The following is a 24,597-nucleotide window of genomic DNA, read 5'->3' on the forward strand; positions in this document are numbered from 1 at the left end:
TTGTCGCAAAGCAGCTTTACAGAATTTGAACGACTTAAAACATGAGCTAATTTTATCCCTAATCTATCCCCAATGAGCAAGCCTGTGGCGACGGTGGCAAGGAAAAACTCCCTCAGACGACATGAGGAAGAAACCTTGAGAAGAACCAGACTCAAAAGGGAACCCATCCTCATTTGGGCAACAACAGAGAGCATGACTATAATATTAACAGTTTTAACAGGTATAACCCTCAACTGTCCTCAAAGGGCCGTCCTTCACAGGAGCGGTGTGATAAAACTCCGACCAGACACAGGGCACCAGGATGGATCAAGCAGGTCCGAGGGCCAGAAGAGGCCAGCATCTCAATCCCAGGACCAACATGTAACTCAGACGGACAGATTGGGGGGGAAGAGAGAGAGAGAAAGAAAACACATGTTGTTAGGTATGCCCTAAAAATGACAAGTATTAAATCTGTATGGTAGGCTCGCAGAGACGAGAGTCTTTACATCAGGCATAACACACAACAATGGCATGTTAATATGGTAAAAAATATATCATGACCTGCTCTGGCTGGATAACTACTCTCTACTAATGTGAATACCAAACCTACGCCCTTGGAACAGGCTATTGAGTCTGCGCAGTCTGGCACAAAGCTCGTGATTGGAAAACAGAGAGAGAGAGAGAGAGAGAGTGTTGCACCGCACGTGGGCGCGTGGTGGCGCCTTTGAGCTGGTCGAATCTCAAATAGCTCTCGATCACCTATTTCAGTGCACTACTTAGGGGTGTAGAAACAATACGGGTTTCCCACGCTGTAAGTAGTGCACTATGCGGTGTAATACGGGGTCATTTGGGATTGTGGGTGTGGATATGCGTGGACTGGTAGCTCTCGAGCGGTCACGTGTCCAGGGCGCGCGCAGCTGCCACACGGGCACGCGGAAAGAGGAGGGCCAGACGGTGGCCGCACGCGAGAGAGAAACGCACACACGCACACTTGACAGGCGTCGTGCACGAGCGATGCTACTCTGTTCTTCTAGAAAACAAAGCAACACTAAGTGGGTTTTTTTTTCCCTTTATGAAACTTGATTTTTGACATTACATTAGACAAGTTCTCCAGAAGGCTACAAGTGTCCAAGAAGACAGAATAAATTTAAAGAGAAGCAAAGCTGCTTTTCGTCGATTTATTATTATTATTATTATTATTATTATTATTATTATTATTATTATTTCATCTCTGGAGTTTTTTTTTTCCCAGAAGACATCATCATCATCATCATCATCAAGTGTCCCAAATCCTCTAGAGGAAAACCAGGAGCGACCTCACCGACTAAATCCTTCAAAAACACCCTTTAAAGGTAGGCTCCAATCTCACATCTGAGTTATATCGGAAACATCTGGCCAGCTGACTGACATTGAGGCTCGATCTCAGACCGTCTGGCTATAACTGCACACACACACACACACACACACACACACACCATGCACACTCTATATACACTAAACTCGATATACTGTATGTATATTCAGTGGAGCAGGGTGCGCGCGTGACATGATGCATTTACTGTCACGCGACAGGAAGCTACAGGTGTAACGAATCCGTCGTGTTCATAGTCGGTGCGCGCGCGCATCAGTGCACGGCTATAAGCTAACGTCCCACAGCACGTCGGCGAGTGATGAAGGTGTGTAACCGGAAATGATTAGAGATTTGAATTCCCTTTATTATTACTGACACTACTGGCATAGTACAGCAAGGAAAAACAACAAGTTTTGGAGATATTCTCAGAGAACAATATTATTATTATTATTATTATTATTATGATGTCATCCTGTACTAGTCTCATCTTCATCCACTAAAATGCTCCCTAGAGAATTGCTGTCATGCCCCATGGGAGCTTGTCTTGCTCTACAGTTTTTTGTTTTTAAACACTAATAATCCCTTAATTTTGTAAATTTTGGCATCTATAAGACCTCTGACTCAAGTCTTTAAAGTGATTCATTTCATTCATTTCATTATCTCTAGCCGCTTTATCCTGTTCTACAGGGTCGCAGGCAAGCTGGAGCCTATCCCAGCTGACTACGGGCGAAAGGCGGGGTTCACCCTGGACAAGTCGCCAGGTCATCACAGGGCTGACACATAGACACAGACAACCATTCACACTCACATTCACACCTACGGTCAATTTAGAGTCACCAGTTAACCTAACCTGCATGTCTTTGGACTGTGGGGGAAACCGGAGCACCCGGAGGAAACCCACGCAGACAACATGCAAACTCCGCACAGAAAGGCCTTCGCCGGCCACGGGGCTCGAACCCGGATCTTCTTGCTGTGAGGCGACAGCGCTAACCACTACACCACTGTGCCACCCGCAAGATCAATGTAATTCTCCTATTTTATATTAAACTTTGGTTAAATATCTGTCGCATTCTCTGCAATTTTTTTTAAAACCTTGCGCAATACCAGAAAAGTTCAGTTGAAATCAAGCCATTTGAGGCGAATTGGTCCGCCTCTGATAAAACTTGGGATTTGGATTTCCCGGCAAACATTGATTTTCGTGACATTGCGTGCGGGATGCCTCCTTCTGAATCCTACATCAGCGCTGGTTTGTTTATGAGAAAACGACCTGGTGGTTTTCTGCAAATTTCTTCAATGTTATCACGTAATTATTATGTGGGCGGCACGGTGGTGTAGTGGTTAGCACGGTCGCCTCACAGCGGAGGAGCCTATCCCAGCTGACTACGGGCGAAAGGCGGGGTACACCCTGGACAAGTCGCCAGGTCATCACAGGGCTGACACATAGACACAGACAACCATTCACACTCACATTCACACCTACGCTCAATTTAGAGTCACCAGTTAACCTAACCTGCATGTTTTTGGACTGTGGGGGAAACCGCACAGGTTCTGGGTTCGAACCCAACGGCTGGCAAGGACCTTTCTGTGTGGATTTTGCATGTTCTCCCTGTGTCTGCGTGGGTTTCCTCTGGGTGCTCCGGTTTCCCCCACAATCCAAAGACATCCAGTTAGGTTGACGTGGGGCGGCCTTGGGCTGAGGTGCCCTTGAGCAAGGTACCTGACCCCTGACTGCTCCCCGGGCACTCTGGTGTGGTGTGTGCGTGTGTTCACTGCTTCAGATGGGTTAAATGCAGAGGATGAATTTCACTGTGCTTGAAGTGTGCATGTGACGAATAATAAAAGTTTCTTAAAATGGTTAACAGATGTATCGTAGGAGGGTGTAGCAACACCAGTCTTGATGGGATTAGTACTCATCATTTTCCAAAAGACCGGACAATGAGAGAGAAATGGGAGCGCTTGGTCTACACAGGCTGTGCACTGAAACCGTGCAACCTCGCGCAGCCTGCTGGTGCTTCCGCAGGTAACGTCACAAATCTGGCTCCAGACTCCCTTGGGATTTTTCCAGACGCGTTTTGTTGTTTTATTTTTTTCTGCTGTAGACCGATGGCCTTGTGCAAAATTACCCTTCTGGATGAGTGTGTAAAGGGACATACTTTCATATAACCCCCCCCCCCCCCCCCCCGAAATTGGTCCAGAATATGCACTTTAAAGGTGCCATACATTGGGACAAAAAAGTATTTAGTAAGCCACCAATTGTGCAAGTTCTTCCACTTAAAAAGATGAGAGAGGCCTGTAATTTTCATCATAGGTACACTTCAACTATGAGAGACAGAATGGGGGAGGGAAGAATCCAGGAAATCACATTGTAGGATTTTTAATGAATTAATTGGTAAATTCCTCGGTAAAATAAGTATTTGGTCACCTACAAACAAGCAAGATTTCTGGCTCTCACAGACCTGTAACTTCTTCTTTAAGAGGCTCCGCTGTCTTCCACTCGTTACCTGTATTAATGGCACCTGTTTGAACTTGTTATCAGTATAAAAGACACCTGTCCACAACCTCAAACAGTCACACTCCAAACTGCACTGTGGCCAAGATCAAAGAGCTGTCAAAGGACACCAGAAACAAAATTGTAGACCTGCACCAGGCTGGGAAGACTGAATCTGCAATAGGTAAGCAGCTTGGTGTGAAGAAATCAACTGTGGGAGCAGTTATTAGAAAATGGAAGACATACAAGACCACTGATAATCTCCCTCGATCTGGGGCTCCACGCAAGATCTCACTATTGGAAGATAATCGGCAGATTAAAGGATAAACAAAATTCACCTCATGGTTCGCCAAGGCTACTGATTCGATATCAAGTAAGTGGTGTTTATTTTAAGAAAATTTACCTTTTGATTATCACAGCTTTTGTTTGGTCCTTCTGAAAGGTCAGATGAAAGGTTTTGTAAGTTTTTTTTTTTTTTTTTAGCTTTCTGGCAGATTTTTATGCCAAGAATTCCAGCCATTCAACAAAACCCCGAGAAGGCAGCGAAGACAACGTTGGAATCTTTTGAGCGATCCGCTCAGTGTGCAATTACATAAGTCCCATGTGGGAATAAATCAGCTCCTTTGTGAAAACTAAGAGTAATAAAACCCATAGGGTACCTATTTTTTTCTAAGTTGATCGACTTAGCTGTTTGTACAATCTAACTTTTTCTACTGACTTATGAACAACAACTTTCAGCTGGTCTTGTTTTTCGGGGTCGCCACAGCAGATCTGTTCCGCATATTTGATTTGGTATAGGTTTTACACTGGATGCCCTTCCTGACTCAACCCTCCCCAATTTACCTGGTCTTGGAACCCAGAATCTTCTTGCTGTGAGGCGACAGTGCTAACCACTAACGCCGCTCTTGTTGGATTATCGCTCATTGACTATAGCCTGAGACTATTTTTTTTTTTTTTTTTTAGTCGATCCACTAATGGGTTCATACAGTGTAACTTTAAAAAAAAAAGAAGATATACTTACTAACTAATAGCAGGACAAAAAATATGCAAGATTCAGTCAAACTGCTGAAACTTTGACAGCCAGTCAAGATAACGCTGCTACTTTTGATCTTAACGTGTGGCGTCAGTTTATAGTTTACATTTTAGCCTGCTTAGCTCAGTTTTTAGCAAAACTCGCGCAACAGTAGTGCACGAGATCGCTACGGCTCACAAGATGGACGCAGATCAGGTCCAGATTCACATCCCGGTGAATTTTCTCCGTTAAATTGCTCACGAACTGTTCGTCGCAAGGATCGCATATCACATGAAATGGAACCACTTTCCAGCAATGCTAGTTGCTCGTCTATGAGAGAAGCGTTGGTGAGAAAAATAATGTTGAATTTACATCATATTTAATCAGAGTTACAGTGAAAATTGGACTCATCAGAGAAGATGACCTTACTCCAGTCCTCTATGGTCCAATCCTTATAGTCTTTCACAAACCTCAGCCTGGCTCTTCTTTGCCTCTCATTGATGAAGAGCTTTTTTTCTATCTTTGTATGACTTCAGCCCCATCCGGAGAAGCCTGTTTCGAACCGTCCTTGCGGTGGATTTAATCCCAACTGCCATTTACCATTCTTTTTGTAGGTCACTTGATGCCATCCTACGGTTGTTGAGTGACATACGAAAGAGTTGATGATCATCCCAGTCAGTGGAGAGTCGTTTTTGCCCTCTTCCTGTCTGTAATTTTGTTGTCCCCAATGTCTGCTGCTTGACCTTGTTCTTATGAACTGCCGTCTTTGAAATATTGAGGATGGAAGCAACCTGACGCACACTGTATCCCCCTGCCAGTAAAACCAGAAGTGAACCTTTCTTTTTCTCACTCAAAACTTTTCTTTTTAACTCTTTTGGCATGATGAGTTGATATTTTTGTATTCCAATTAAATTTAAGGTCCTACTAACATTGTTTTTGCCATCCAAACTGGTCCTATTGCAAGAGGATAGTGATGACCACAGCAGTGGTTTTTATTAGCTTATCCGGCCTCAGGCCAGGCTGGATGAGCTTATGTGATCATGTGTCTGTCATCCATCATCGTCCTCCGTCCAAAATTGACAAAAATCACTACAGTAGTGTGACATAATCGAAAAAACAGCAATGTGGCATGAATAGACACCACGATGAAAAGTTTTGTATTTTCTTGTCCAGTTTGACAAATCCTACAACCTGTTCCTTGATGGCCATGATTGACCATTTGAAAAATGACCCTCCTCCCTGGTGATACGCAAGGATGTGAATGATGATTGGTCGGGGCCAAACTTGTAGTGTTGCCTGTCTCCTGACCAAGACCCAGCAACAATTTATGGCATTATGATTGCCAAATCTGACACAGCATCCATTAAGAAAGACAAAAATATCATGTCGTCTGATCCTGGCAGAAGCTCCTGTCAGATTTGTTTCAATTCCAAGGGAATGTGGAGAATCTCAAATGCTATTGGTTGTTGTGTAAAGTGTTGTCAAACGCTTCAGCACGCTGTGATATGAATCTCATGTCATGTCATGTAATGCCAGATCATTGGGACTTTAAAAGTATGTTGGAATAGTACGCCATCTCTTGAATTTCTCATGGTAGCATACTACGGTTCTCATGATGTTTACATATGATTACACAGCCTCCTAATATGCCACTTTAATCAGAAGTCAAAGTCCTTCCTGTGCCAGCACCTGGTACTCCCAGGCAGTCTCCAATCCAAGTACTAACCAGGCCTTGAAGGCATATTGGGTAGCGCCGAGCTCCGTTTCTATAGCTCGCTATAGCTCTTACCTGTTATGTAGCTAGGGTTACAGTGGGGGGGCTGGTCCTCTGGTAACCATGAGAGTTTGACTCCCTACTCACATCTGTATTGTGGTGTGCAGTACATTTATGATGGTTTTTGGTACCGCAAGTCGAACTCTCAATCTCCCAGTTGAGAGGTGGACATGCTAACCACAAGGCCAACTCGTGGTATCGCCACTTTTAATCTACTCTTTTAATTACTATACATCCTATACTAAGGATGGAAGTACATGTTGAGTTGACATACTATTTAGTACACACTCTTATGGTAGTATGCAAGAAGATGACTCTGCGGCTGCTGTCCATGATGACTGCTTCATTAGGATGCGCCGAAACGCAGATGGGCTGCACCAGAGCATCAGAGTTGTCCACAGCGGTGGCACAAACGGCCTGGCTGAGCTGCCATGGAATGTCTGGCTTCGTGAGCCCTCGTATACTCCCTTTAATGCTTGTCTTCAATTGCGGACACTGAGCTTTTAATTATGCTTCGCCATGTTGCTCTATCCGAGGCTCATCCCTTTCCCATGTCTGATCGATAACTCCGGCATTCTTCATGTTCCTCTTCAAGACGTCTTTGTACCTCAGTTTTTATCCTCCTTGTCTCTTCTTTCCTCGGCTCAGTTCTCCATAGAAAATGGCTTTGGGTAGTTGCATGTCAGGCATGCGCCAGGTGTGTCCAGCCCAATGAAGTTAGGAGGCTGTGATCGGGGCTTCCATGCTTACTGTACTGGTTTGCCTGAGGACTTCTACATTGGGGACCTTGTCCTGCCATCTTATTTTGAGGATTTGACGCAGGTGTTGGAGTTGTAGCCTGGTCAGTTTCTTGAAATGTTTCCGGTAGAGCGTCATGCATTTGGTGGTGTAAAGCAGAGATGGTAAGACTGCAGCATTGTATACTTTCAACTTGGTGGTTCTCTTGCTGTCATGGCGAGACCATAGTTGCTTTTGTAATGCACCGAAGGCTTTGGCGGTGGCTTGAATCCGGCGGTCTACCTCCAAGTCTGATGAGTTTGTGTTGGTAACTGCACTGCCTAAGTAGATGAAATGTTCAGAACTCTTAAGAAGATGACTGGTATAATTTTGTCAAAGTATTTAGTATGGAGGCGGCACGGTGGTGTAGTGGTTAGTACTGGTTAGCACTGTCGCCTCACAGCAAGAAGGTTCTGGGTTCGAGCTCAGTGGCCGATGGGGGCCTTTCTGTGTGGAGTTTGCATGTTCTCCCTGTGTCTGCGTGGGATTCTTCTGGTTTCCCCCACAGTCCAAAGGCATGCAGGTTAGGCTAATTGTCGACTCTAAATTGGTGTGAATGGTTGTTTGTCTCTGTGTCAGCCCTGCGATGATTTGACGACTTGTCCAGGGTGTACCCCGCCTCTCGCCCATAGTCAGCTGGGATAGGCTCCAGCTTGCCCACGACCCTGCACAGGATAAGCGGTTACGGATAATGGATGGATGGATGGATGTTTAGTATGGAGATGGGGACAGAACTTATATTTACGATTATACTACATACTATGTAGTACAGGCAGTATGGAAGAAAGTGATGTCTAAGTTTCTGATACGCAACTGGGATATTAGCGTACTGTACTCTTTTTATACACTGTTTAGTAGGATAGTATGAAGGAGAACTCTTCTGACGTGCTTTTTAGTCAAGTAATATTCATTTTCTTTGAGAGAAAAGTGTTGTATACCATGCGGTCTGGTAGTATCTTAGATACTGTTTGAGGAGGTAGCGTACTATTTATACGTACTATTTAGGATGTGTAGACTGAGTTACAGTTTAATACGGGAGGCTGCAAGGAAATAACTTGGTCGTATGAAATGACGCCATCTCATATGGTATGTTAATGTTCAGTTAGCTTGGTAGTGTGGAGGAAAATAACGTCTTTAAAGTAAAACGGCGATACCATTTAGTCTGATAATACACACTAATGTGGTATTTAGCATGGAAGTATGCAATTTGATAGTATGTAGCTTAGTTTTTTCCAGTCGCCAGGACAGAGCTGGTTCCTTAGCAACATGTCTTGGCCTGAAAATAAGCCAAAACTGCAAAGCGGTAATGATGCAACTGAGTGTAAGAGTGAAGCTAGCGTGTGCAAAACAGCAGCCGGAGAAGGGGAAAGAGTGGCGAAGGAGAGATGTTTGGCATGCCTATATGACTGTAAGAGTGAGTGGGTGTGTGTGTGTGTGTGTGTACGTGTGTGACAACTCAGTCAGTAACGTTAGGAAGGTCATCAAGTTTAGTGGTTTGGTAAAGCATCACAGAAAGACATTCTTTTCTTGTGAGACATCAAACCACCTCAGCTCCTCTCTCTCTTTCTCTCAGTCCCTGCAGGGCGATGTATTTCCAAAACAAACACGCAGAGAATTCCTCTCCCCCTCTGTGTGTGTGTGTGTGTGGGGATGGAAAATATAACCTGAGTGAGAGAAAGAGAGAAAAGTCAAGCAAAGATGTTCTCAGGGTAGAAGGACCGAGAGTGTGTGATGACAGAGGATTTCTGGATCACCTACGGCTATGTTATTTTACCTCTTGAAGTAAAGGCAACACACACACACACACACACACACACACTTTCTCTCAGCATGTCAGGCCTGCAGCTGGTTTTTGTTATTGTTTATTAGCTTGGCGCATTTCCCTGCATTTCTGTTCCACACACAAAAGCACATTGAAAACAAATTGAGTGAATCTGCTGCGCACTGAGGAATGTATATAAATGTGTGTGTTCAGACTTGAAGGAGAGATGGAGGTGGTGATGGGGGGAACCAGACGCTGAAGAAGCAAGATTGTTCAAAAATCAGCTGCCCGGCTTCTCAGCAACACTCAGTCCCGATCCGGTACGGTTCTTTCGTTTTCCCTTCAGCGTTTTTCCGAATTGAAATCCTTTCAGTCTCGCTCCTGCCTGTTCCTCTGATCTTCTTCGAGGCTACCAGGAAAGGTCATCAGACTGAGTTTGAATCCCAGGATGGCCAGGGAGCCTCACCTCACAGGGTGGACAAATCATTAGCCTGAGGACCTGGGACGAGCCCAATATCACATCAGAGCTCGTACTTTTTTATTGGTCCTACAGATACATACAGTGAGGGAATATAAGTATTTGGACACGTTTTTGTTATTTAATAGTTAATGGACCTCGTTATTTCAGCTGTCTACCACAGTATGTTGGCGTTTAAATTAAATAATGAATATGAGCTCATAATTAATTGGACAAACTAACCTAACCATTCATTAAAGTGCCATTTTAAATATGCGGTTTTAAATCCTTTGTGGTCGATGACTTCCTGAAGACTGGAACCCACAGACATCACCAGACACTGGGTTTCTTCACTGCTGGTGCTCTGCCAGGTTTTTAACCACAGCGTCTTCAGTTCCTGCTTGTTCTTGAGGCATTTTGCTTTAAAATGGAGCTCGGTTGGATTCAGCTCTGGTGATCGACTTGGCCAATGCAGAACTTTCCATTTCTTTACCTTAAAAAAAGTCTTGGGTTGCTTTCGAAGTACGTGTTCCAGGTCGTTTTTGAACTTGGGTGAATGTGGATTCACCTAGGTGAGTCTAGATTTACCTTGGTGAATTAGGATTTAGGGTTGGGTAATCTAGTGGAATGTTTAATTTCTTCATTGATTAGTACCAGGCTTGTAGTACTCGATTCCGATTTGTGCCCTAATTTTAAGGACTCGTGCCTTGACTTGGACTCGTGCATTAACTGCATTCGGACTCGTAAATTGGATCGAGGACTCGGATTTTTTCTTTTTTTTTCTATTTTTTGCAACAGGCATAAGATATTTATATCTACATTAATTTTTATACTAATTTCATGCAAGAGAATGCACATTCACCTGTTCATACGCTATGCTCAGGAACAAACTAACGTTAATGTCACTAAAATGCTGGAGAGGACGCTGCTAGGATTGTCTGCTTTGCTTATACAGACTTCTCGTGCAGTGGGGAAAAAAATGCACTGCTGTGTGTTCCATATGTAGAAGAACTATCGAAGAGACGACGGGGACAACCTCGAACTTCAATCATTTGGTGAGACTCCACCCAGAGAAGGAAGTGACACGCCATGTTCATTGCTCTGTTGATAATGGGCGGGGCTTGCTGAGCGATGAACAAGCTTTGTTATCTGTAGCCTATTAACTAAAATGGGGCAGTCGAGCAGTAACATTAGTCCAACACTCAGTGCGTTTACATGCACATCCAAATCGAGCTACTGTCGGTAATCGAGCTAAGGGGCCCAGCAGGGGTGCCAGAGAAATCCAATCCTACACGCACACAAGAAAATCGAGCTATTGTGTGAGGTACATTGTGCACCCGAGCCACAGGTGGCGCTACACGCCCCATTGTGTTGGTACACTTCCGGTTGTCGTCATGAAGAAGAGCTATTCGAGAGTATAAACAAAGTTATCAGTTCCGTGCTCACAAGAAGAACAACGACGAGGACAGCAACATCGATATATATATATATATTAGTGCTGTCAAAGTTAACGCGATAATAACGCGTTAATGCGGTCTCAATTTATCGCGATTAAAAAAAATAGTGCTGTTAACGCAAATTCTAATTTGGGCCTGCGAGTCACCCATAGTTCCTGTTGAGGCTTGTCGCGCGCTGCTTCAATAAGAGTACGTGTGAGTGATGGAGAAAGGCATAGACATATAAACATCCTCGCCGCCATATTGGATGGGGCAAAGTGGAGATTCTTCAACCGTCTCTGGTATAGCATCTAGACAGTAGCCGAGAATAAAGACGCCTCATTCATGTGCTGCGTTTACCAACAGGTTTACCGTCCAAACGAGATCACATGGGATTACCTTTCACAGGTGAGACTGGAAAAATACTTTTCAATACTGTTCCTTCAGTCTTCAGTTTCCCAGCTCATCTCCACCGGGTAGGTGTAGAGTTATAAGCAGTGAGAATTAGAGAATACAGCGCCACACTATGATGAACGTTTTTGAACGTATGATGAATGTTTTTATTTTTATCTGTTTTTTTTCTTCTTTTATGGCAAATACTTCTCTTCAAAAGAAACTAATGAAGAGTAAAAAAAAACATTTTTTTTATTTTCACAGTGATATGCACTTTATTTTTCATCCCTTGGTTTTCTCATCTAATATGGAAGTTATGGATGTCAGTGGCTGTGACAAGACGTGTTATGCTCTGCAATAAAAAAAAAACATTGGTACAAAGCAAGCCCATTCACTTTTTTATGCTGATAAGAGAATTACAATGGTTTTTCATGTGACAAAAATGTGCGATTTAATTGCGAGTTAACTATGACAGTCGCGACATTAATCGCGATTAAATATTTTAATCGCTTGACAGCACTAATTATATATACACACAACTCCTTAAGCTGAATGAGCATGAACTCTATCTACTCATTGCTCCAGAAGTGCACGTTTCTACTACTGTTGTCATGCCGACCGAGGCTGTTGTGTTTCCCGCTTGTGGTCTCGTCACTCATCACTTCCGGAAGGGGCAGTGCTGAAGTAAGCAGCTCGACTACGTAGCTCGATAGGGTTTACATGCACTAAGTAGCTCGGCTACAGTCGCATAATCTAGGTCGCGTAGCTCGATTACGAGAAATCCAGTTCGGTTCGATTTCAGCCGAGCTAAGGTGTTTCCATGGCATTTAGAACTTCGATTTCAGTCGAGCTACGGCAGAAATTCGATTTTCTCTATGTGCATGTAAATGCACTGACTGTAGCAGGGATGGTTTCACAGAAAGGCAGCAACAGCCACTGTTAAATGGTGCGGGCGGAGTCTTGTTCTCAGACTCGACTCGAAATTTTCTTTAATGACTTGGACTTATGAACCCCCCCAAAAAAATCCAAGTCCCTTTTTTTTTTTTTAAATCCCCTGCTGGCCGAAAGGTCCAAAGGGAGATTATGTCGTGGCAATGTCCTGGGAAGTGTGCTCACCACCTGAAATCAACTCCTCTCAATTTTTGGAGGAATTTCACGAAACTTGGCAGGATTCTTTGTTTTATGTCGCTAGTACGCATATTGTAATTTCATTAAATTGGGTCACATTTTACCAGAGTTACAGCCCTTGATTAAATAACTTGTACTTCGGCAATTTCATGAGGGTGTACGTTCTTCTGAAATCAACTCCTCTCACAATTTGTGGAGGAATTTCACCAAACTTGGCAGAAGGCTTTGTGACAGTTATACGCAGATTGAAATTTTGTTTAATTTGGGCAAATTTTACCAGAGTTATGCCCTTGATTATTAACACACTTGTACTTTGGTAATTTCATCAAGGTGTGCTTGCTTTCTGAAATCAACTTCCCTCACAATTTTTATCCCCCTCTGGCTGAAAGGCCCGAAGGGTGATCATGTCGTGGTGATGTCCGTCCGTCCCGGGAAGGGTGCTCACCTTCTGAAATCAACTCCTTTCACAATTTTTGGATGAATTTCACAAAACTTGACAGGATTCTTTGTGATATGTCGGTAATACGCATATTGCAATTTTGTTCAATTCAGTCGTGTTTTACCAGAGTTATAGCCAAGTTACCAGCGGGGGATATTGTGTTCTCAGAGCACTCTTGTTTAAGAGTCCCCTCCTGAAAAATCCTTTTTTAAGAATGTTGACCTAATTCACCTAGGTAAATCCAGATTCACCTGATTTCAAAAATCACCTGTAACATCTGCCTGGGGTCATTGTCCACCTGCACTGTGACACACCGTCCAATGAGTTTTGAAGCTGAATCTGAGGAGATTATACAGCCTTCAACACTTCAGAATTCATCCTTCTGCTTTTCAGCAGTCACATCAAGCAGTCAATCAGTACAAGGGAGCCAGTTCCATTGGCAGCTGTAATACATGGTGGTCTGCTTTGACTCATGAGCAGTTCCTTCTCTTCTCCTCATTCTGGGACAAGTTCATCTTTCTCATGTGTCCATAGGATGTTGTTCTAGAACTGTACCGACTTTTTTGCCTCCCCAAGATGTTTTGGTCTTCCTGTTTTTGAGGGTGAACCCTCTGGTGAAGTTGTTGACTTGAACACAGATATGCTTACCTCCTGGTAGGTGTTCTTGATCTAGCTATGGGTTTTTCTTCACCAGGGAAAGAGTTCCTGTTATCCACCATAAGTTGTTTTCCATGGTCTTCTAGGCTTTTTGATGTTCACCAGTTCTGAGCTCACCAGTGCGATCTTTCTTTGCAAGAAGGTACCAAATGGTTTATTTGGTCAAACCTAATGTTTCTGCGACCTCCTTTAATGGGTTTGTTTCGATTTTTCAGTCTAACCTTGGCTTGATCACTGGCAGTATCAGCTCTTTGGACTTCATATCGAAAGTTAACAGGGTACAAATCCAAATGCCACACTCGAAATCAACTCGACACCTTTTATCTGCTTATTTGAGAGCGGGCCAACATGGGAATACCTACCGCACACCTGGCCATGGAACAACTGAGCGAATAGCACTTTCATATTCATCAGTGTACGAACGACACCATTGGTACGTTCAGAAATCTGCATGCGATACAACTGTTTGCAATATTTAGGCGAGATTGTGCTTTCATAAAGCTCACCAGTGCTTAGACTGGAAGAATGTCTGGTCCTTCCAGAGAAACATCTAAGTTTGGATTGAAAATTAAAACCACAAGTGAAAACGAAGGAAGGAGGGGTGAATTTTCATCTCTTTTTTGGAAGCTGTTGTGTCTCTCTCATCAGCGGCTCATTAGTCAGCTCTGCTTTGTGCTCAGACCTCATCCTGTTATGCATAAGTGTGTGTGTGTGGATATTTGCGTGAGTGAGCCACTCCTTTATAATAGGAGACACTTGGATTGCATGTGGCTTACAGACTGTGTGTGTGTGGACTGAATATGGGCAGTGCATAAGAGCTTTGGAAGGAAGGAGTCACTGCCGGTAAAAGAGACCAAGGGAGGGAGGGAGAAAACACGAGAATGTTAAATATGAGACATCACAAGTAGAAAAGATAAACATTTACAGAAATTCGGCATTGTGAGAGAAATTGAATCGAAAAGTAAAATCGTTATAGAGAAACCGTACGGGAAAAAGATAAACGTAGAGAGTCCGAGCCACGGTGGTGAAAAAGGCGAGGAAAGCTATGAGAAGGGTCCAGAGCGAACGGCTGGCTGAAAGAAAAGTTGGCATTAAGCTTGGAGAAGTGGAAAGTGAGGTTGAGTCGGGGACAGAAGGAAAAAAAAAACCCAGAGGAACAATTTCACAAAGGAGGGGAAAGGTAGAGAAACTGATGCGAGCGGTGAAGGAGTAGAGGGAAGAAGGAAGGAAGATGTAGAGGAGAGTCAAAAGTTGGAGCTTACAGTCAGGAAAAGTGGAGAGAGGGATGGAATGATGGCCTGTGTAGAAAAACGAGAGAGAGCCTATGGCGGTTAAAATAAAACCCAGGCCTTCACACGTCTCCGAAACGTGCTGCTTTTCACGAGCTGGTTCAGTCTAGGGTTTAACAAATCACTGTGGTGAAGGCAGGATTCAAAAACGTAAGCAGCGCAACAGAGAGCTGCGTTGCGTGCACAACTCACTTGGAGAGGAAAGTGTGCTCGTAAAAAGAAAAAAGTGCTTCATGTTCTCAATTCGAGATCATATGACACCGTTTTCATGTTACATTTCATTTTCATCAGCATTCAGCGTTGTAGTCTGTTTAGATTCTGTGAGGGAACAGTGAGCACTCAAGGATCAGTCGCTTCAGGTGGTGTGTGTGTGTGAGCGCTGGCATGTAGGAAAGTCAGGAGGCAGAGTGAAGGAGGGGAAAAGTAACTGGCGAAAACACAGAGGAATGACAAGGGAGGAGAAGAAAAGTGCAGGGAGGAGAGAGAGAGTGTGTGTGTGTGTGTGTGTGTGTGTTCTGGTGGGTATAGAAAAGAAAGAAAGGGGAGAAGAGAGAAAATGTGAGAGGAGTGAGAGTGTGTGTTTCCAAGGAGTGGCCAGCAAGACCACGAATGTCTGCGTTCCTCAACTGAGGGGAGTTTCCTTGGAGAGGGAGAAAGTGTGTGTGTGTTGCTTCATGATTGAGTCATGTGATACTGTTGGGAATGAAATCTTCTCGCAATGCCACTGAGTGGAAGCAAAACAGTATGAAAACATTGCAAAGCAAAACTGCATGAAAGTGTGGTGGGGAGAGTGCACTTAGTGACCTGTTTTACACACACACACACACACACACACACACACACACGTGCGCATGCATATGCGGGTGCTGCCTGTGGATATAGGCCAGATGCCGAGACAACTGTACCTTGTCAGCATGCGTGATGGAGGATGTAATTGTGTGTGTGGGTGTGTAGCTGGTACTCGTCTAGCAGAAAGAAATGTAAATCACTTACAGTTGCCTGAAGTAAATTTAGTCCGTCTCTTTCCAGCTGTGTGCGTGCAGAGTGAGGGAGGGACATTTTGAATGTGTGTGTGTGTGTGAGAAACATTTAGAATTTTCTCTTACTTTTTTATTCCACAGGCACACCATGCTCTCCTTAGATGAGCCACTGGACCTGAAGGTCTCATCGAGCCGGGACAGAACTCACAGAACATCCATCTGTGCCCCGCTACGATTCGCCCGAACCAGAATACCACGCCCGACACGCAGCTCTGACACGGGTCAGCACACACACACACACACACACACACACACACACACACACACACACATATATATATATATATATATATGATAGATAGATACACATGTGCATATTAGGGCTGTCAAACTGCATTTGGAAAAATATCTGATTGGATTTAAATACAAATGCGTTTGTAATTAATATCCCAGTCGCCTTATATTCTACCCGAGCCTTAAATTACACACTCACCTGGCGTTCTCTCATTTCTTTATTGAGTATATTTACAGGAATTTTAACGTGACAGATTTTGAATAGACAGAAATGTGAGGCAGGCGGTGCTGGAGGTCATACTGCCTCTTGCTCAAGTTGAGATCGTAAAGAAAACACGAGAAGTTCATCTCATCTCATTATCTCTAGCCACTTTATCCTGTTCTACAGGGTCGCAGGCAAGCTGGAGCCTATCCCAGCTGACTACGGGCGAAAGGCGGGGTACACCCTGGACAAGTCGCCAGGTCATCACAGGGCTGACACATAGACACAGACAACCATTCACACTCACATTCACACCTACGGTCAATTTAGAGTCACCAGTTAACCTAACCTGCATGTCTTTGGACTGTGGGGGAAACCGGAGCACCCGGAGGAAACCCACGCGGACACGGGGAGAACATACAAACTCCACACAGAAAGGCCCTCGTCGGCCACGGGGCTTGAAACCGGGCCTTCTTGTTGTGAGGCGACAGTGCTAACCACTACACCACCGTGCCGCCACACGAGAAGTTCACAGATCAAAATTGCACTTAACTGAAATATGCCTCCGACTTCCTGAGACCCCGCCCTCTCTGGCTTCCTGAGACCCCGCCCTCTCTGGCTTCCTGAGACCCCGCCCTCTCTGGCTTCCTGAGACCCTGCCCTCTCTGGCTTCCTCAAACCCCGCCCTGTCTGATAAACTCCAACCCCGCCCTCTCTGACTTACTCCAACCCCGCCCTCTCTGACTTACTCAAACCCCGCCTTGTCTGATCAACTCAAACCCTGCCCTCTCTGACTTACTCAAACCCTGCCTTCTCTGATCTACTCAAACCCTGCCTTCTCTGATCTACTCAAACCCTGCCTTCTCTGATCTACTCAAACCCTGCCTTCTCTGATCTACTCAAACCCCGCTCTCTCTTATCTACTCAACCCCTGCCCTCTTTGATCTACTCCAGGGGTGTCCAAACTGATCCATAAAGGGCCATGTGGCTGCAGGTTTTCATTCCAGCCATGCAGCAGCACACCTGATTTGGCTTATTCAATCAACTGACACACCCACCCTTTAATCAAGGGTGGGTGTGGCTGCAAGTATTTGACTGTGTGAAGACAGTTCAGTTGATTGAATGAGCCAAGTCAGGTGTGCTGCTGCATGGCTGGAATGAAAACCTGCAGCCACACGGCCCTTTTATGGATCAGTTTGGACACCCCTGATCTACTCAAACCCCGCCCTCTCTAATCTACTCAAACCCTGCCCTCTCTCTGACTTCCTCAAACCCTGCCTTCTCTGATCTACTCAAACCCTGCCCTCTCTGATCTACTCAAACCCTGCCTTCTCTGATCTACTCAAGGCCCGCCCTCTCTGACTTACTCAACCCGTGCCTTCCCTGATCAACTCAAACTCTGCCCTCTCTGAATTACTCAAACCCTGCTGTAGACCTTTCAACGGGTGGGTGGAGCACAGAAGTACGGCTGGCCAGAACTGAGTTTCCAAACTCTTTATTTTTGCACTTTTCAGTGACACATGTACACTCTCCCAGCCACACGCATATACACACACACACAAGACAACTGGTTTGGGAGAGTGCTCCCTTCCTCTGCCCTCTCTCTCCTTATATAGGGCATGGTTGCTGGGAAGACACAAACACAGGTTAATTCACATCAGGTGTAGTGATTCTGCCACTTACCTTCCCTGACTCCACCCTCTGGTCACAGACCGATGCTTGACCATGACCCCACTGCCACATACCCCTACCGCCCGACTCAGGCCGGGCAGCCGTCCGGCCCGTGGCCGACTGCCCCCCCCGACGGGAGAGGAAGTCCGCCACGACCATTTGCGCCCCCAGCCTGTGGACCACCTTGAAGTTAAAGGGTTGGAGTGCCAGATACCAACAGGTGATCCGCGCGTTGGCATCCTTCATGCGGTGGAGCCACTGGAGGGGCGTGTGGTCCGAACAGAGGGTGAAAGGGCGTCCTAGCAGGTAGTAACGGAGGGCGAGGACCACCCACTTGATGGCCAGGCACTCATTCTCTATGGTGCTGTAGCGCCCCTCACACACTGACAGCTTTCGACTTATGTACAGCACTGGGCGATCCTCCACCTCCTGGGACAAAACAGCCCCCAACCCTCTGTCCGACGCATCCGTCTGCAATATAAAAGGGAGAGAAAAGTCAGAGGAGTGTAACAGTGGCCCCCCACACAGTGCAGCCTTTACCTCAGAAAAAGCCCACTGGCATTGCTCTGTCCACTGGACCGGATCTGGTGCCCCCTTTTAAGTGAGATCAGTCAGTGGGCTGGTGACGTCTGAATAATTAGGTATAAATCTACGATAATAGCCAGCCAGCCCCAGGAACTGTCTCACCCCCTTTTTGGTCTTGGGCCTTGGGCAGGCTGCAATCGCTGCAGTCTTGTTAATTTGGGGACGCACCTGCCCATTGCACAAGTGGAAGCCCAGATACCGTACTTCCACCTGCCCAATCGCACACTTCTTTGGGTTGGCTGTGAGACCCGCCCGCCTCAGCGACCTAAGGACGGCCCTCAGGTGTTGTAGGTGCCGCGGCCAGTCATTACTATAAATAATGGTCGTCAAGCTATGCGGCAGCATACGTGGCGTGGGGGCGGAGGACCCTATCCATCAGCCGCTGAAACGTAGCGGACGGCCCAAACAGCCCAAAAGGAAGCGTGACAAACTGGTGTAAGCCGAACGGTGTGGAAAAGGCCGTTTTATTTCTCGGGATAATGGAGACAAGGGGATCTGCCAATAACCCTTTGTTAAATCCAGTGTCGAGTAAAAGCGAGCCATGCCTAGTCGATCGAGCAACTCATCAATATGAGGCATTGGGTATGTGTCGAATTTAGACACCGCGTTGAATTTTCTATAGTCTACACAGAACCGGACCGACCCGTCGGCCTTGGGTACCAAGACCACCGGGCTGCTCCAGTCGCTGTGGGACTCCTCGACGATGCCCATTTCGTGCATGGCCTCGAGTTCTTCCCGAACCACTTTTTTTCTTGTGTTCGGGTAGCCTGTAAGGGCGGCTATGCACTACCACCCCGGGGGCGTCTCAATGTGGTGCTCTATGAGGTCGGTGCGGCCGGGCAGGGGCGAGAACACGTCCGAAAATTCTGTCTGCAACTGGGCAACCTCCGCGAGTTGTGTCGGGGAGAGGTGGTCTCCACCGGGGACCGGAGAGGTACGCGATGCCAATGCTCCCTTTTGAACCTCCCGCCCCAGCTCTGCCTTCTCCGGAACCACTGACACTAATGCCACGGGGACCTCCTCGTTCCAGAGTTTGAGTAGATTGAGGTGGTAAATCTGTAGCGCTCCACCCCTGTCCGTTCACCTCACCTCGTAGTCGATGTCCCCGACTCACCGTGTGACCTGAAAGGGTCCTTGCCACTTGGTGATTAATTTCGAGCTCGATGTGGGCAACAGTACGAGTACTTTATCTCCTGGTGTGAACTCCCTAAGGCTCGTACCCTTGTTGTACAGGTGGATTTGCTGTTCTTGGGCCTGCCGCAAATTCTCCTGGGTTAGCTGCGTGAGTGTGTGGAGTTTTGCGCACAGGTCAATAATGTATTGAATTTCATTTTTACTTGGTGAAGGTCCCTCCTCCCAATTTTCTCGCAGCACGTCTAAAATGCCGCGCAGCTTACGCCCATATAACAATTCGAATGGGGAGAACCCCGTGGAGGCTTGTGGGACCTCTTGCACTGCAAACAACAAGGGTTCGAGCCATTTATCCCAATTATGTGCATCCTCGCTTATGAATTTCTTAATTATATTTTTGAGGGAGCGATTGAATCGTTCGACTAAACCGTCCGTTTGTGGGTGATAAACGCTGGTGTGGATCGGCTTAATAACCCATAAAGTTTGTTCAGTGTTCGTGACATAAACAAGGTGCCTTGATCAGTCAGAATCTCTTTCGGAATTCCAACTCGGGAGATGACGCGGAAGAGCGCTTTCGCAATACTGCGTGCTGAGATATTGCGAAGAGGCACTGCTTCTGGGTATCGCGTTGCATAGTCCACTGGAACTAATATAACGCAGTACCCTCGTGTTGACCAATCTAATGGTCCGAAGAAATCCATCCCAATTCTTTCGAATGGGGTCTCGAATAATGGGAGAGGGTGCAAAGGCGCTTTTGGGATGGCCGCTGGATTTACTAACTGGCATTCGCGGCACGCCGTACACCACCTACGGACATCACCGCGAATCCCTGGCCAATAGAACCGGGCCATTATTCGGGCTAGTGTTTTATCCTGCCCTAAGTGTCCAGCCATGGGATTAAAGTGAGCCGCCTGGAATGCCAATTCCCGGTGGCTTTTTGGAATCAAGAGCTGCATGATTTGTTCTTTAGTTTGAGTGTCCTGCATCACTCGGTATAATCTATCCTTCATAATAGACAAATAGGGGAAGGACGGAGTGGCGTTTGGCTGGAGCGTTTGACCATCGATTACTTTCACTTGGTCAAATGCATGCTGCAGAGTCTCGTCTCACGACTGCTCTAACGGGAAATCCCCAAGGGATTCCGCGAGAGAGGGAGGAGGAGCTGGCGGCTCCTCACTCTGACGCGGAGATGACGTAGACGGCTCTGTGACAGCTGCTCTTGCCAAAGCGACACCGGGACCTCCCCTTGCTGAAATATGGCAGGACCCATGCTTCACTAAATGACTCATTAACTCCCCGAATCCCAGCCAATCAGTCCCTAAAATTATCGAGTGGGTGAGGCGAGGATTAACCGCCGCCTTTGCTCTAAATTTTTCCTCTCTGAAAAAAATGTTGACTGACACTAAAGGGTAGCTGTGAATATCCCCGTGTACACACAACACCTTCACCCCCTGTGCTCCCCCAATGCCTCGTCTTGCACCAGGCTTTGGTGAATTGAGGTCTGATTACAGCCAGAGTCCACCAAAGCCTGATATGTATCCCCTTGGATACTCACCGGTATGTGATACGCTTCGGCCCGATCGAGGGCGGCTCCTGGCGCGTCGGGGATCCGAACCACTGCGCCCACTCCCATCACCGAGCACTGCTGTTGGAGGTGGCCCGGCTCCCCGCAGCACCAGCAAACCGGCCCGGGCTTTCTCTCTGCACCGGTACTCTGGGGCTCACTCACCTGGTGGGGAGAGACAGACACGGAAGTGGGAAACGGGAGGACACCGCGGGTGCGGCGGACCGGCTGTGAGGGAGCCGTCCCCTGCCTCCGCGGTGGGGGAATGGGGCGAGGACGAGACACAGAAGGGGAGGGGGAGAGAGAGGAGAGAAGCGAAGAGGGGATCTGTGATCCTGCCGCAGGAACAGCCGCCAAATGATCCTCCGCCAACTCAATGGCCTGATCCAGCGACGCCGGGCGATGGCACTGGACCCACTCCGCCGTTCCTTGGGGAAGTTGCACGATGAACTGCTCCAGTGCCACGAGGTCGACGACTCCCTCGGCGTCGTGGTTGTCAGCCCTCAGCCACTGCCTGCAGGCGTCCCAGAGTTGTTGGCCAAATGCGAACGGGTGGCCGACCTCCTCTAGGCGCAGAGCGCAGAAGTGCTGACGATGTTTAGGGGTGCGCCCCACACACTGGAGGACGGCCCGGCGCAGGTCCGCATAGACCAGCCGGCTGTCAGCGGGGAGCTGTAGCGCGGCCAGCTGCGCCTTGCCCGTTAGCAGGGGGAGGAGGCGTGCCACGCGCTGTTCCACCGGCCACCCCGAGGCTTCTGCTGCTTGTTCAAATAGCATGAGGAAGGCCTCAGGGTCATGGAGTGGGCCCGCAGTGGTGGAGATGGTGGACCCCGCCGACGCGAGGAGGTGCTGGAACGCCTGACGATCTTCCTGTTGCGCCAGCACTAGGGCCTCGAACCGTTGTTCTTGCTCCTTTCGGAGGGCGAGCAGCGCCTGGTGCTGGCTCTGTTGGGCCGTGGTGAGGGCCTGGATCAGGTCTGCGAAGGGGGAGGACTCCATGGGGCTGTTCTCTTCTGTGCTTGGGTCCCGGGCTTCAGCACCACTGTAGACCTTTCAACGGGTGGGTGGAGCACAGAAGTACGGCAGGCCAGAACTGAAATTCCAAACTCTTTATTTTTGCACTTTTCAGTGACACACGTAGACTCTCCCAGCCCCGTGCGCGCACACTCCCAGCCCCGCGCGCGCACACAAGACATCTAGTTCGGGAGAGTACTCCCTTTGTCTGCTCTCTCTCTCTCTCTCTCTCTCCTTATATAAGGCATGGTTGCAGGGAAGACACACAAACACAGGTTAATTCACATCAGGTGTAGTGATTCTGACACTGACCTTCCCTGACTCCACCCTCCGGTCACAGACCGCCACTTGACCACGCCCCCACTGCCACATCCGCCCTCTCTGACTTACTCAGACCCCGCCCTCTCTGACTTACTCAGACCCCGCCCTCTCTGACTTACTCAGACCCCGCCCTCTCTGACTTACTCAGACCCCGCCCTCTCTGATCAATTCAAACTCTGCCCTCTCTGAATTACTCAAACCCTGCCTTCTCTGATCAACTCAAACTCTGTCCTCTCTAATCTACTCAAACCCTGCCCTCTCTGACTTAGTCAAACCCTGCCCTCTCTGATCAACTCAAACCCTGCCCTCTCTGATCAACTCAAACCCTGCCCTCTCTGATTTACTCAAACCCTGCCTTCTCTGATCAACTCAAACCCTGCCTTCTCTGATCGACTCAAACCCCGCCCTCTCTGACTTATTCAAACCCCGCCCTCTCTGACTTACTCAAGCCCCGCCCTCTCTGACTTACTCAAGCCCTGCCCTCTCTAACCTACTCAAGCCCCGCCCTCTCTGATCAACTCAAACCCCGCCCTCTCTGACTTACTCAAACCCCGCCCTCTCTGACTTACTCAAACCCTGCCCTCTCTGATCAACTCAAACCCTGCCCTCTCTGACTTACTCAAACCCTGCCTTCTCTGATCAACTAAAACTCTGCCCTCTCTGACTTACTCAAACCCTGCCCTCTCTGATCAACTCAAACCCCGCCCTCTCTGATCAACTCAAACCCCGCCCTCTCTGATCAACTCAAACCCTGCCTTCTCTGATCAACTCAAACCCTGCCTTCTCTGATCAACTCAAACCCTGCCCTCTCTGACTTACTTAAACCCTCCCTTCTCTGATCAACTAAAACTCTGCCCTCTGACTTACTCAAACCCTGCCCTCTCTGATCAACTCAAACCCTGCCCTCTCTGACTTACTCAAACCCTGCCCTCTCTGACTTACTCAAGCCCCGCCCTCTCTGACTTACTCAAGCCCTGCCCTCTCTAACCTACTCAAGCCCCGCCCTCTCTGATCAACTCAAACCCCGCCCTCTCTGACTTACTCAAACCCCGCCCTCTCTGACTTACTCAAACCCTGCCCTCTCTGATCAACTCAAACCCTGCCCTCTCTGACTTACTCAAACCCTGCCTTCTCTGATCAACTAAAACTCTGCCCTCTCTGACTTACTCAAACCCCGCCCTCTCTGATCAACTCAAACCCCGCCCTCTCTGATCAACTCAAACCCCGCCCTCTCTGATCAACTCAAACCCTGCCTTCTCTGATCAACTCAAACCCTGCCCTCTCTGACTTACTTAAACCCTCCCTTCTCTGATCAACTAAAACTCTGCCCTCTGACTTACTCAAACCCTGCCCTCTCTGACTTACTCAAACCCTGCCCTCTCTAACCTGCTCAAACCCTGCCCTCTCTAACCTGCTCAAACCCTGCCCTCTCTAACCTGCTCAAACCCTGCCCTCTCTAACCTGCTCAAACCCCGCCCTCTCTGACTTGCTCAAACCCCGCTCTCTCTGATCAACTCAAACCCTGCCCTCTCTGATCAACTCAAACCCTGCCCTCTCTCACTTAGTCAAACCCTGCCTTCTCTGACTTACTCAAACCCTGTCTTCTCTGATCAACTCAAACCATGCCCTCTTTAATCTACTCAAACCCTGCCCTCTCTGACTTACTCAAACCCTGCCCTCTAACCTACTCAAACCCTGCCCTCTCTGACTTACTCAAACCCCGCCCTCTTTGATCAACTCAAACCCTGCCTTCTCTGATCAACTAAAACTCTGCCCTCTCTGACTTACTCAAACCCCGCCCTCTCTGATCAACTCAAACCCCGCCGTCTCTGATCAACTCAAACCCCGCCTTCTCTGATCAACTCAAACCCTGCCCTCTCTGACTTACTCAAA

At 47.3% G+C, this 24,597-nt stretch overlaps 1 protein-coding gene across 4 annotated transcripts in view; it reads left to right on the forward strand.

Moving 5' to 3' along the window:
• The first annotated feature begins 822 nt into the window (after positions 1-822).
• Positions 823-24,597, forward strand: part of glis2a (GLIS family zinc finger 2a) — a 59,675-nt gene continuing 35,900 nt past the window's right edge. Inside the window, exons 1-3 of one of the 4 annotated variants that reach the window (XM_060911374.1) lie at positions 823-1,331; positions 9,357-9,463; positions 16,064-16,203. In XM_060911374.1, the coding sequence (XP_060767357.1) occupies positions 16,071-16,203 (133 nt within the window). In that variant the 5' untranslated portion in view covers positions 823-1,331; positions 9,357-9,463; positions 16,064-16,070. The remainder of the gene's footprint in view (positions 1,332-9,356; positions 9,464-16,063; positions 16,204-24,597) is intronic. The other 3 variants (XM_060911372.1, XM_060911373.1, XM_060911371.1) reach the window with 3 other exon arrangements.

The sequence above is a fragment of the Neoarius graeffei genome, chromosome 27 (genome assembly GCF_027579695.1).
Source record: "Neoarius graeffei isolate fNeoGra1 chromosome 27, fNeoGra1.pri, whole genome shotgun sequence".
Taxonomy (NCBI): Eukaryota; Metazoa; Chordata; class Actinopteri; order Siluriformes; family Ariidae; genus Neoarius; species Neoarius graeffei.